The sequence below is a fragment of the Chamaea fasciata genome, unplaced genomic scaffold (genome assembly GCF_029207755.1).
Source record: "Chamaea fasciata isolate MVZ Bird 193981 ecotype frontalis unplaced genomic scaffold, bChaFas1.0.hap1 SCAF_2, whole genome shotgun sequence".
NCBI classification, from domain to species: domain Eukaryota; kingdom Metazoa; phylum Chordata; class Aves; order Passeriformes; family Sylviidae; genus Chamaea; species Chamaea fasciata.
Genome location: NW_027094087.1, coordinates 38,039,142 through 38,052,822, shown reverse-complemented (window position 1 = coordinate 38,052,822; position 13,681 = coordinate 38,039,142). Strand labels below are relative to the sequence as shown.

The 13,681-nt window shown below is 42.7% G+C and overlaps 1 protein-coding gene across 2 annotated transcripts in view; it reads left to right on the top strand.

The window, feature by feature from the left end:
• MAML2 (mastermind like transcriptional coactivator 2) overlaps nucleotides 1-13,681 on the top strand; it is a 213,315-nt gene that overhangs the window by 143,923 nt on the left and 55,711 nt on the right. For both annotated transcript variants that reach the window (XM_066175726.1, XM_066175725.1), the window contains exon 3: nucleotides 2,873-4,321. In XM_066175726.1, coding sequence (XP_066031823.1) covers nucleotides 2,873-4,321 — 1,449 coding nt within the window. The remainder of the gene's footprint in view (nucleotides 1-2,872; nucleotides 4,322-13,681) is intronic.

The window sequence follows — 13,681 nt, the reverse complement described above, 5'->3', positions numbered from 1 at the left end:
AGGAGGTAGAGTGGGCTTTATCCCTATGGGCTGCTCACATCCTTCCCACATCCTCTCCCTCCATATTCTGAACTCATGGGGGATGTGAAATCAGAACTTTGTAGCAGCCTCAGTGAAGTCCCCTGAGTTCCCTGCGCCTTTGCAGCCACACTTGCTCTAATTTCTGCTTTCACGTGTGGACATCTACTGACTGATGGTGTTGTCAGCATTCCAAGGGCTATGTTTGAAATATTTTGGGGTGATGTAATAAGTTACCACTTGTTATTGTTTAGAGAAGTACAGTGCCCTTTCTGGTGGGCACTTGAGCAGATGTCAGGAAACCAGGAGTCCTCCAGGCCATGTTAAGGGCAGGGACGCTTGGTTAAGGGATGTATCTGGAGATCATGGTGCTCTGCCTGGCTCTGCTACTGATTTGTGTGTGGCAAACCACTTCCCAGCTCACCCATCTCACCCTACTATCTGCTAGAAGCTACTTCAAATGCAGAAGAAAAGCAGGTACTACACACAGCACAATGTAACACCTTCATTTTTATATGTGTCAGAAAGCTTGGTGAAGGTGCCCTGAAAATACAGAGTTTTTTAAACAGCTCCCTCTGCTTCAAAATGTCAAGCAAACCCAAATTAACTCAGAAAGTCATATTAACCACATAAAACATATACAAATGCAGGGGATGTGCTCTTCATTATCTGTTCAGCCTTTCTGCCAGCAACACATCTGAAAACAAAATGCGCTGCCAAGTCATGTATTCTAATGACCTGTGGACTTCCCCATTTCCCAGGAAGATGAATTTGGGTGTATGAGCATGGTTTCTGATAAACACACTGACATCAAAAATTATGGTAAAAGGAAGTGCAACTTACCTTTTTTTTTGTTCCAAAGGAAAGTACAGTGACTCATGTGTCAGAAGGAACATGCTAACCCAAGACAGTCTCTGCTCTTCGCAGTGACCACCCAAAGCTCTCCCCAGTGAGGGACACCTAATGACAATTAATTACTCTTGCATACACGCAGTCTGTGGACTTATACAAATAGGCATTAACATGTTTGGGCTAATGAAAACATGAATCTGTGATTTAAAAGCTGTGCTGGAAAGTTAACTTGAAATATGAAATTGGATTTCCAGTGTGAGCGGGAGAAATTACAAAGTTTATTTTTAAGGGCTAAACTCAGTGACCTGGTGATGCAATGGAAGAAAAGGTGGGTTTGGAGGAAATACAGATTTCTCAGCTAAACTGTTTTCAAGCAATTAATTGGTATTCACACCAGAATATTTTTTTTTTTTTCGCCAGAGTTATCTGGGAAGAGCTTTTACCTATAGGTAAACCTGAAACTGAGGGGCATAGAGGCCATAATAGAATATTACATGCCCATGGATTTCTGTACATGAAACAGCATGATAAAATAATGTGACTGGAAGATCTCATAAATCATCCTTCCTCACTTAAGTGGAAAATTAGAGTTCTCAGTTCTCTCTGCCCTTTGCAGCCTCCCAAGGTATCACAGTTTTTACAGGCATTATTTTCTCACTGGCACACACAGGTATTTCTCAGATGGCATTGTCCTCGTGCCTCCAGGGTCATCGCACTTCTGCCCAAGTGCAGAAAGGCAGAAGATGAGCTGTGTTTCACTGCTTTGTTTCCTGGCATTGCTGATGGCTGAAACAGGGAGAGTGTGTGCTGGCTCTGCGAGGGCTGCATGTGCACATGCCTGCTCCTCACTGTGCACCCTTTGGTCATGGAATCATAGAATCATTAAGGTTAGAAAAGACCTCTAAGATCAAATGTACAGGGCTAAATATAGGACAGCTGCCCTTGTTTTAAGTGATCTGCTCTTTTATGAACTGTGTTCAAAGTAACTCTTCTTGAGGGCATCTGCATCTTACTTGAGGGCATATGTACCAAGTCCAAGCTTTTCAGCTCATGGGACTGACATCTCTGTTTTCTGTATGCAGGATAGGAATTTGTGTGTACAACCACAGCAGATGAGTAGATCAGGCAGACAGAGCCATGAACCTCTTTTCCTTCGGTAGGCCCACAGGGCTGGCGAGCAAATGGAAGTATCACTGTAAATATTCAAGGAAAAGGAAATAGAGTTACAACTCTCAGAGCAGTGTTGAGCAGACTGTATGTTTTATAAAAGATGTTTCAGGACATAAACAACAAGTGCTTAATGTATTAATAGACATCTTTGGGAAATAATCTGGCAGTACATCACGGGCCAGACCCTTGGCTGACATAACCTGACATGGCTCCGGTGAATTAATTCTGAGTTTTCAACAAGTTAACATCTAACATTTTAAATTATACACATCTCTGGCCAGTATAAACCTACTTGAACTTAGGATGCTTTGATCTTGTGTGGGCCATTATAATGTGTTCAAGGACTTTTGGACTCTACAGGTGTCAAAAGTGTTCTTTTGGATCATATACCAAAATCAGGAGAATGAAAACCTGCAGGGCTGGATAAGCATAAGGGCAGATTTCATGACTGCATTTGTCTTTGCTGTCTGAAAGTATTTTAGATCAGTCTGGTACAGCTAGATTGGAGTAGATCTGGAGCAAAGAGGCTTTACCAGCTGAAGCTCTGTCTACCTCCCTCCCTCATCACACCTATAAGGGGAAGGGGGTCTGTGAACAACAGGAGGCAGCAGTGCTTGAAAAATGCTGATTGCAAGGGTGGTGATGGCAGGGAGATTCACCACTTAAAGCCTATTTGCCTACAGTTCTGCACAGCTTCATTGACTAAAAAAAGCCCAGAGGAGCTTTTTTACCTAAGCAATGCTTACCTGTCTCTTGCCTGTAGCCTTCCAAGCAATTAATTTATTTCTTTGGTATCATCTAATGATTTTTTTTTTGTTTCTGCTTCTTTCAGCTCCAAGGTTCCTTGAAGAGAAAACTGGTGGTCAATCTGTCGCCTGTCAACAAAAGGCCCAATGGTGTTTCAGAGAGTTCCTTCCTTGACATTAAGAGGATAAGAGTGGGTGACAATATCTCAGTGGGACAAGGTGGACAACATGTTAACAACTGCCAAAGCCAGTCAATGTCAGGGACTATGACTGTGGGCCAAGGATCACAAAGAAAGGCCAGCAGCAGCCTAGCAAACAATACCCATGCTAGTGGGAATGACATGTTTAATATGACTTTGAAAGAGGTAAAGAAAGAACCAGGAGAAACAATGTCCTGCAGCAAACACTTAGATGGCCAGGCATCCCATGAGAACATGTTCCCTAACAGATATGGGGAAGATTCATGGGACCAAATGGATCTTGAGCTTCAGGAACTGTTTAATGAACTGACTAACATATCAGTGCCACCAATGAGTGATGTTGAGCTAGAGAATATGATAAATGCCACGATAAAACAAGATGAGCCATTCAACATTGACCTTGGGCAGCAGAGCCAGAGGGGCCCTGTGAGATCTCTGCAGATGGATAAAATGGTGATAAAAAGTGAGTATGCAGCAGGCATGAATCAGGTTCCTGTGGGCTCCCCACAGATGAGGCCTTCTTCTACAGGTCCAGCCTTCACCATGGCCACCACTGCCATGTCTGCCTCTTCACCCATCCCCTCGGTGCCTCAAACACAGGTGTCGCAGGTCTCTTCTGCATCCAGTCGGCCATTGCCCAACTGGCAGGAGGTGTCTCATGCACAGCAACTCAAGCAGATCGCAGCCAATCGGCAGCAGCATGCCTTGATTCAGCAGCAACAGCAGCAGCAGAACCAGACAGCCAACTGGTCCACTCTGTCTCCATCAGGTCCTTCCCCTGGACCCTTCGTGCAAGAGAAAATCCCCAGTCCCTCTTTTCGCCAGCAGCAGTTCAGCCCACAAAGCTCAGCAATGCTTGGGGTGCCAGTGAATGGGAACCAGACAAAAGGGATGAACAACTATGTTTATAAACCGACCACTCCCCAGAGCAATCCCATGGACATAATCATGCAACAGAAGCCTCAGGACCTCAACAGAAACTTTATCAACAGTGCTCAGCCACCTCTAGAGCAGCATCATGGCAACACAAAGCCTTTGTTTCACTTTAACTCAGAGCAAACAAACCAGCAGATGCCTTCTGTTTTGGGTTCCCAAAACAAGCCTGCCCTTCTGCACTACACCCAGCAGACACAGGGTTCAGCTCCCGTGCAGCAGCCACAGCAACAGCAGCAACAACAGCCACAGCCACAAACTGCTCAGCCTCTCCCAAACCAGCCTCTCCAGAGGCCACCTAATGTAACCCTAGCAATGCAGCAAAAAATGATGCTTCAGAAAATGCAGCAAAGCCAGCAACTCTCAGGTTTGCAGTATCCAGTCTCTCAGCAGCACAGACAGGTAAGACAAATTCCTCCTTCTTTGTTACAGAATCTTTCTGGTCCGTGTAATAAAAAGGCTTTTCCAGCCTGGCCTCATTCCTGCAGGAGATGTGTCCTGGTGGCACTTAATGACCCTCTCAGCATGCACTTCTGCAGAGCTGGTGATGGCACCTTTAGCACCAATTCATGTGTATCATGGATGCACATTTAGAAGAAGCACATACTCATAACACCTTCCATGCAATGGAATGAAAATGTCACTGCTAAATATTATGTAGATACTTGTCAGAAAGGTGAGATTGTAGGGCAGATGCAAGGGTATTTTGGACTCCTATCTAAGTTTTCTAGCTTACAAAAATTTAGGCTCTTTTGAATGTCAAAATTTTCATTAATTCCCATGTTATCTTAGATAATGTGTTTTAAAATGTTAATTTTTATGCCATCATTTTTCTCAGGGAGGCAGGGTTATGAAATTCTGTTTTTAGATATCTTTTGACTGATATGACAAAAAAGTACTGTTTGCACATTTGCTATCGCTTTGGCAAAGAAAACCCAAGATTTATCTGTGAGCTTTATAAACACCCATCACACTTCTGGGAATATTCTGTGGATAAAATATATGCTTAGAGATGAAGGAGAAGGTTGCCACAGATATGTCTACAATTATATTCCATGTGGCCAGCTCCCGCTGTGTTATCATGAGGCAGTACTCTGACAAGATCTGCTGGTAGCTTAGCTGTGCTATGCCAAGTCCCTGTGCACCCAGGTCTCAGATCCCAAGTTTCAGACCTGCCAATCAAAGTGAGAATGTGCAAACTCGCTGTACCCCAGTCTGGAAACCAGGATGCAAAATGAGTAAAACATATTTGACCTTAGAATGTTGAGGCAACTCTGAGTAGTTTAGGTGTGATTTCATCTCAACATATTTGAAGATACGGAATTGCAGTATAGGTATGGAGATCATCTGTAGATGTGAAAAAAGTTATGAGAAACTACTTGGAAAAAAAATGAAAGCCTACGTTTTCCGTGGACTCCCAGAAAGTAGCACTGTGAATAAATCTCTGAGCTGGAGTTTCTTCACCAAACTGGGTGAACAGGCTGATGCTTTAAAAAGAGTAAATACAGTTGTTTGCCTGCACACCTTTTTCCTTTCAACTCTTAAATTTCCTGACCAACTAACCATGCCTTACTCCAGAAAGTCCCTTAGCAAGAGGTACCAGGTGAAACCTGTGGGCAGGTGTGACAACTTGCTTTGTTTAAAGATGCTGTAGAATGAGCATTTGCAGGATGCAAGTTTTTCTGTTTTATGGGAGGTGTCTGTAAGCTGTTCCTCTTCTTCTTGAGCCACTGTGTGCTCTCTTCTTAGGTGCATTTCCCCATTCTCTTAATAGACTGGCAGACAGATAAATTTTAACAGTTCCTTCATTCAGCCATGATGAACCTTCCAGCAATCTGTCATCACAGGGGAGACAGGCAAGACTTCTGCAAATACTACTGTTTTTCTGAAAAAAAAAAAAAATAAAAATTGCCAGGTCACATTCTGGAAAGGCATAAAAACATGAGAGCAACTCTGCTTGAGGTAATGTTAACTACTTGCTCTTTGTGCTCTTGGGTTACTGCTCAGGGAGGCACCCCAGTCCTAGTAGAACTTGCAAGATTTGCTATGAGTGTAGCAGGATTTCTCACCTGTGCAGCCACAAGATCTTTGGTTTAGGAAACTTGTCCTAAGTGAACTTTGCTGAGTGCCAAACTTTAGATCTAATTACAGTAAGGAAGGGGTTTTGCGTATCATCACAGACTTGTCTTTGACAACTAATTTTCCAATGTTTTTTGTCATCCGACCACTTCCCACAGCTGTTTCTGCAAGATGTGGCTACCTGACTCAGAGCACAGTTGAGAAGCTTGGAAGCTTTTTAGACAGATTTCAGGGCTTTTGCAGTAAGGATGCTGTTTTTTCTATGCTGTAGAGAGATAACTGGATTTTTTTTAGAGATCCTTAGCACTTGTTCCAAAGTGCTGATGAAGTTCAGAACATCAATTATGTCTCACTCAATTAGAGTATTTTGTAGTTGCTGGAATAATACTTAGAAATACAATTAGTCCATAAATTGCAGGGTTTTTTAAAAGGTTTGAACGTAACTGTTTACCTGGCAATATTTATGAGTTCTGTGGACCCTTTAGCACCTGCCTGCACTGCTGCAAGAGCCCACCAACCCCTTGGACAGGGTCTGCTTGCCATATAAATCTGGATATTAAATCAGAGGGGGAGGAGACGCTGCCAGTATTATCTTCCAGTAAAGACAACAGAGGTCAAAGTGACCTTGTGTGTCGACTGCTGCTGATTTTAGCAATGGGGACATCACCTCATTTAGGCTGCACGGTCTGCTTTCCTGAAGGATCATCTCCCACCTCTGAGGATTTCTACACATCATTAAAAGTAATGCATGATTAATTACCAGCATTTACTAATTAACTTCATGATTAATATTTATTTTACTCATGCTCTATTTCTGCACGAGGAATCAAGATTTGATTCTGCTTGGTATCATTCAACTCCTCCTCAGATCATTATAGGACCATCTCACTGCAATGCTTTGTAGCTGGTAGTGTGAGGGCAAATTCATAAAGGACTGCTGTGACACTGCCATTAGAAATCACTGACTGGAACACTATAAGTTCACATTTTTAGCAGAACTAGCTCACCCTCTGGATTTTTGCTCCCCAAGCTTTAAGAGTCCCAAAACCCACCCGAACTTGGTTTTATCAGTCCAAACTGGCTAACTGGAAATGTAAGGCTTATAATTTCTCTGCTTGTCATATTCCCTTTGTGTCAAATTGGAATAAACTTATAGAGCGATTTGCTAATTAGATGACTTTTGCCTCTAGGGAAAAGTCATAAAAATGATGGAAATCATCTTGGTTTCCTGGAAGGTTGATCTGAACGAAGGGTTTGTTTGCCTCTCTCCTTCATTTTCCATTGTTCTGGGAAAGATTCTTTCTTTCGTCTATCTGAATGCAACATATACATAGTCATGAAAAAACTCATAAAAATTCAACACTCTCTTTGTTTAGGAAATAATTAGAAGCTCCAGATTCTATACAGGTTTAATCGAGTTTGTGATACTTCTACAGAACCTCAGCTGAAAATTTGTAACAGGGTCTGGGTAGAAGTCTAGCTCTTCCCTTTTGAAGGAATGTAGTCCAGTCAGAGAGAGATGCTTCTGAAGTAAGACCTAAGATTTTTGAGCTGAAGACTTGACGTTTTTAACTAGTCCAAGAAATTCCACACACATTTTCAAAGTTTTTGATCAGCCATTATACTTGTTCAATAAAATCTATTAGTTTTCTGTGAAGAAGCAAAAAAAACACACTAAAAAAAAACACACCAAAAAAAAAAACAACTCAAAACACAAAACCCCAAACAAAATCAACAACAACAACAAAAACCCTGTATCTACTAAATAAAATATTATTCATCCCCTTCTGGTTTTGACCTAAGGCCAAATTAAACTCAAGGATTTCAAGCTGAATATTTCTCCAATTGTTTTTATTCAACTTCATTTGCTCAAGGGAAGGGAGAGTAGAAGGCTGAGCTCATGAGAACAGGAACCCTAACAGACCAAGGCCACTCCATCTGCTACATGTGGGCACGTGTCCTATTTAGTCTTGGCTTTGGAGGCAAGGATAACACAAGGGATCGTGAGAGCTTCACCCCCCACTTTACATGAACAACCAGTAGTCCATATTTTTAAGGCTCTGGAAGTATCAGTGTAGATACAACCCACAAGAGTGTTTGCTTGTGGCAAACTCAGGGCCTTGTTAGTCCTAGTTCCTTAAGAATTGCTTTGAGGATGGGATCACCTTCTCCTTTTTCACACCTCTACATTCTTTCTCAATAACCCAAGAATTGTGATTAGTCGCAGTTTAAGAGGTGGTGGTGGTGTTTGCCCTTACTTGTCCCAGTTGGTGCCCACCTTAGATCATTTTCTTTAGCAGATCTTAACAGACTCCTTTTCAGTCCAGCCAGTCTTCCTTCCTACTGAATACTGAGCAGTCCCTTCTCCAATACCAGCTCCTAGCATGTTTTCCCTGTAGGGTCACTGATCAGCACTGCACCCAGGGGTGTGCCACCACAGAGGAGCTCCTGGGGCTGATGTGACCCTCCCTTGCAAACTATTCCATTACACCAGCCTTTCCAATACCCACAGCTTAATATGTATTCATCATCTGAAATATCTCCAAGGGACAGAGATGGTATTTCAACTAACCTAGCAGCTCTGCAGAGATCCTGAAACAGCTTCTCCTCTTGTTTTCTCCAGTGTAAACCCAGAGAATTTTCATCTATTTTCAGGAGAGTGTAATTGAACTCACAGCAGCATAAAAGAAGCAGGATATGACTTTCTACCTTGTTTTTTTAAAGCATGGGCACCGTGTGGATTCAATAAAGAGTATATGTTAAACTCTCAGATAATTAGGGTGCTATGTGAGGAAGAAGCACCAGGACCAAAAGAACTAATGTCTTTTTTAAAAGTGCAGGTATAAAAAACTCTTATTACCATTCACTGATGAGTAGTAACTTACATTTCTAATTTAGCCCCTGGAATTTCTCAAAGAAAATGGGTCATCTCTATCAAAAGAGAACCTCTTCCTAAACCTCTGTGTTTACCACTATGGAAGAAAAGAAGAATACATTTTGGTGAGGCAATATCTCTGCAGCCTCTCTCTTTCCAAATGTGAAGGAAGTATTTTACAAACATTTGTGAAATTAAGAGAGAAAACCTAGAGTAACTTTTGGTAATTGGTACAAACCAAGACTTGAATTTGACTTAGATCATAAATAACAACCATTCCAGGCTTTTGGAATCTGTAATAATAGAAACTGTTCCATAGGGTAAGAAAATAACAATGTGACCTTTCTCTCAAAGCTCTCTATAAAAATAATATTTGGATGACAGCTTTTCTTGATAGCTCCATTTTGGTCGCATTCCCTCGTACAAGGACTTCTGAATTAAATATTCTGGATAAAAACCTGAGTGTGTCCCAATGACCACCATCAATTGCAGGGTCATAGCTGATTTATGAGCATGAAACCAGACAAAAAATGTCATAAGTTCCTGTATTGTCATTATGGAGAGTTTTCTTGGTCATGCCTTATATCATTCATGCTCAGTTTGCCGAACAAAATACATACACAGTCCCACTGTGGACAGTCAGTCCCTGAGGCAATTGTAATTCAAAGTCTCAGAGACATTTCAAGTTCCATAATGTTTCTTGAACTCTTTGCATAAAGCATTTACACTGGAAGAATAGTAGATTATTATTCATGGTCAAATGCTTCTTGGTTGGGGGATTTGGGAGGTAGATGAGATTGTTCCTGAGGTCTCTTTTGACCTGCTTTTTGAAGGTACTTCCATGAAGGTACCAATGAAAAGCATCATTGAGCTTCCCTGGATGAGTTCTTTGCTAATGTCAGCACACTTGAAGTCTCATTCATTATCTATTAACATTGTGAAAGTTTCTGGGAGGTCCACTGAGAGGGCAAAATGTAATCCTGTGAAGAACTGTATAAACTCAGATTAAAAATGGCACCTGTTTCAAGGGGACCGTGTTGATCTGACTTCTGTAAGATCAAAGATAAGATGGGTATTATGGAAAGGATTTGATAGATATGAGCTTCTCCCTACCTGCAGGTCTTGAGATGTTGATTTGAGAACTGGAGTGATCAAAGAGACCCTTCATAACTCAGTCAGTTGTCTTGAATGGGGGGGGGGGGGGGGAAACCCTGCTGTTGGGGACAGAGGGTACAGTAAGGTTGTTAGCTACTTCAGCCCTCTAATTATACTCCATCACCACCTGGAAGGCATGGGCTAGGGAAGGAAAGCAGAGGGACAGCCAAGGTATTGAGTGTGTATATAGAAGATGATGATGGCTGCAAGGAACAAATGGCAACTAAGAAGATCCACAGTGTTGGTGACTGAGATTATGGTTTACAGGCCCAGGGTGTTAGGGTAAAGTGAGGAATCATCATCAAAACCAGGACATGAGCTTGTGCTTATTAGATTAACTGGAATGGAAGTGTAACAGGACAAGTCTGAGATAAGGAACTGTGAAGATTTCATGCTGACCAGAAGAAAAGGGGCTAAGGATGCTTCAGGTCTGGTTCTCAGCTGAGGAGCAAGTTAGTCTATCTTGACCTGTGCACTTGTCCATAGAGTTATGATGTCCACAGGGCCTTCTTACCTGGTTGAAGTGAGGATTCCTGCCATTGCTGTGCATGCATCTGAGGCTAGAGTCAAGCCCTGAGTCAACTTCCTGCAGGGATTTTGGAAAGGCAGCCTGGAAAAACAATATAATTCCACAACCATTTGGAGCTGGCATGGTGAAAAACACTTTCCTGTAAGTTTTTACTTGTTTGTAGGCAATTTATGAATACCTCAAGAAGTCAAGGGAAAGAAAAAAACAAACAAAAAACCCCCCAAAAATTAACAAGCCCCAGTTCTCCCTAGAGTCTTCCTATTATTTTAATTCCCCAGAGTGCTCAAGAGTGCTTAGTTCCAGTAATTTGTCTCTCTAGGGGTTCAAAATGAAGGAATATTTAAATGGCAAATATTTATTCCTCCACTCAACCACTTTTACTGCTGGTGTTTTAATGGTGGAGACCTGCCCCAGGCCACAGATTACTGTTGTTAAGACAGCAACAGACCTAGTAATGTTCCTTTAATGTGAGTTTTCACGGGTGAATTTACCATTTGAATGTGATGCTGTTCCAGAAAATCAGCCAGATGCTCCAACAGAACTATTCCAGAACCATCTGCCTGCTTCATTTGCTGCATGCCTGTTTCTGGTAATGTACACACACAGTGTAAGAGACAGTTTTTGCCCTGAAGAATTTACAATCTAAATAAGCAAGCCAGCCAAACCTTGAGATGAAGGAAATGTTACTGTATATTTTATATATTCTTGTGTGTTTGGGGAAAGAAAGAAAGAAGATGTCATTCAAAGCTGTTACAATCAATCCACTGGAGTTGTTGGATACGCTCATCATTGCAGAAAAATCCTCTGACAGAGTCTGGAGTTGAAGCAGACCCAGTGAATCAGTAGAAAACACAGGAATTAAGGGAAAAGAGGGATATTTATCCCTCTCTTTCATACCAGATATCTGTATTTCATGTTAACCCCCTAAGCCTCCTATGTAACCAGTGAGGAAGGAGCTCAGAGTACCCAAGCGAGGCACACAGTGAGGAATAGCCTCTCCACAGAAGACTCTCAGCACCCATGAGCCCAGCTCTGCTGCTCTGCCTGAAAGAGGTGTGCAGACTGAAACTTGCTTTCACACATTGAGTTGTATGGCAATATGCCAAAAGGGGAGGACAGAGGCTTTGGACTTTTTTACATGAGGTTTCACTGGGTGGAAGAGCTGATCTAAAGACTAGAAGCTTCAGAAAGGGGCAAGAAGTCCTTCCCCACCCAAGCCTTGTATCCACTTCTTCCTCTGGCAGCAGCTCTGGCACTTGTCTGAGCTCTCACAAGACCAGCAGAGAGCTATCCTTTTTCTCTCTGTGTAGGTTTTCTTCAGCTTGTGGGGTCAGGCAAAGCCAACACCAGCACAAGGGAAGTGGCAGGAGCACACAGGTGGAGGCCAGAAGCAGAGATGGGCTTGCTTCTGCCGGCAGCAGCCAGCTGTTAAACTCACCTCAGGTGGCTGGTGGTGGGGAACCTCACCTAAGGGGGTGTCTGGAGAAGGAGTGGAAGGTGAACAGCTGGCTGCAAGAGGGAGACTGGGCATGGAAAGACAGGACAGGGAGAGTCCGGGAGCAGAAAGTTTAGTGCAAGGGAAAGAAACAGCCAGATGGGACTGGATCCAGAGTAGGACAAATGGATGGGGTGGACAGAGCTGTAAGAGCAAGAGCAGGTGGAGAAGGAGTGAAACACAGGAAGAGTGAGGGTCTGAGGGTAGGAAGAAGCCTGGAAGGCCATAATACAGAGTGCAAATTGGGCTTGGGTGAGAGGGAATGAGTGAGAAGGATTAGGAGTTTGGGAGGAAAAAGCTGAGTGAGTGGGTGCAGATGGAGAGAGACAGGGCATCCATGGGAAATAATGTGGGAGAAAATGGAGCAGAATAGGAGCTACTGATACACAGGGGACAAGAACCTACAGTCCTTGCAATGGGGAAGTGGAAGATTGGTAACACTTAAAAACTGTTCCTATATCTTATGCTGAGAATAAGTGAAAGAACATAAGGGCTTCATGTTCAGTAGTTCCCAAAGAATCTGCAGGAAGTCTTTAGGAATGGGCAGAAAATGCAGCCCAGAGCCCTTCAAATTGCCAGCTGAAAGGACACACTACACATTTCAGGCCATGCTGTTCATCCTGTCAGTCTCCATCAGTCAGGGAGACAGAATAAGCAGCATATTTGCCCCACTGGGAAACAACTAATACAATCCTTTCTCTGGTTTTCTTCCTTCAGGGGACCCTGCAGCTCCTCCACCATCTCCAGCTGCAAGTGTAGAGATTGCATAACCAACTTATAGAACATGACAGAACAGAATATATAGAACAGTTTAGTTGGAAGGGAGCTACAATGATCATGTAGTCCAATTGCCTCACCAAATCAGGGCTGACCAAAAATTTTATAAGGTTCAAATGCCTCTTAAACACTGACAGGCTTGGGGCATCAACCACCTCTCTGAGAAGGCTGTTTCAGGGTTTGAAGTTTCTTCCTACCTTGCCAAAGATATACACAAGGAAGAATGATGGAGATTGGCCTTCTCAGGCCTTCATAAGAAGCTGTGTAATCCACCTTGGTTGAGAAGTTCCCCATGATTGACTGATGCCAAAATATTTGCAATAACCAAGGTGTGAAAATGAGGAAAGATGGTATTTTTGTGGATCCAACTTGTTATGTAACTTATAAGAGGGAGAGGGACTGTGAGGGCTTTCTGTAATTCTGTGAAGATGGTTTAGATGTACTCTCACAGACTTTTCTTTTTCCAGTCTTTTCTATAATTTGCAGTGGTTGCAAGCCGGGCCACAGCCCGGCTCCAACTGAGTGATGAATTACTAAAGGATTTAGTGCTTTGGTTCTAGCTAGAAAAGCATCCAACTTTATCCATTGCAGAACTAGATTTCTCCGAAGGACTGTTGACTGCAATCCCAGATAAATCAGGTTTTGCTGGGGTAACTCCAGTCTTGTCTGGTTTAAGCTGGAATGGGAAAAAAAAAAAAGAGAATTACTTTTTTCTTTCCTACTGGAACTGGTAAAAGACATGGGAAGACAGAGGGATTAGCAGAAGTATTGGGAGCTTCACAGCCTAAGTGCAAAACAGAGTGGGAGGAGGGAGGGTGGGAGCAAATTCTGGCTATCCATCCTTAATCCAAA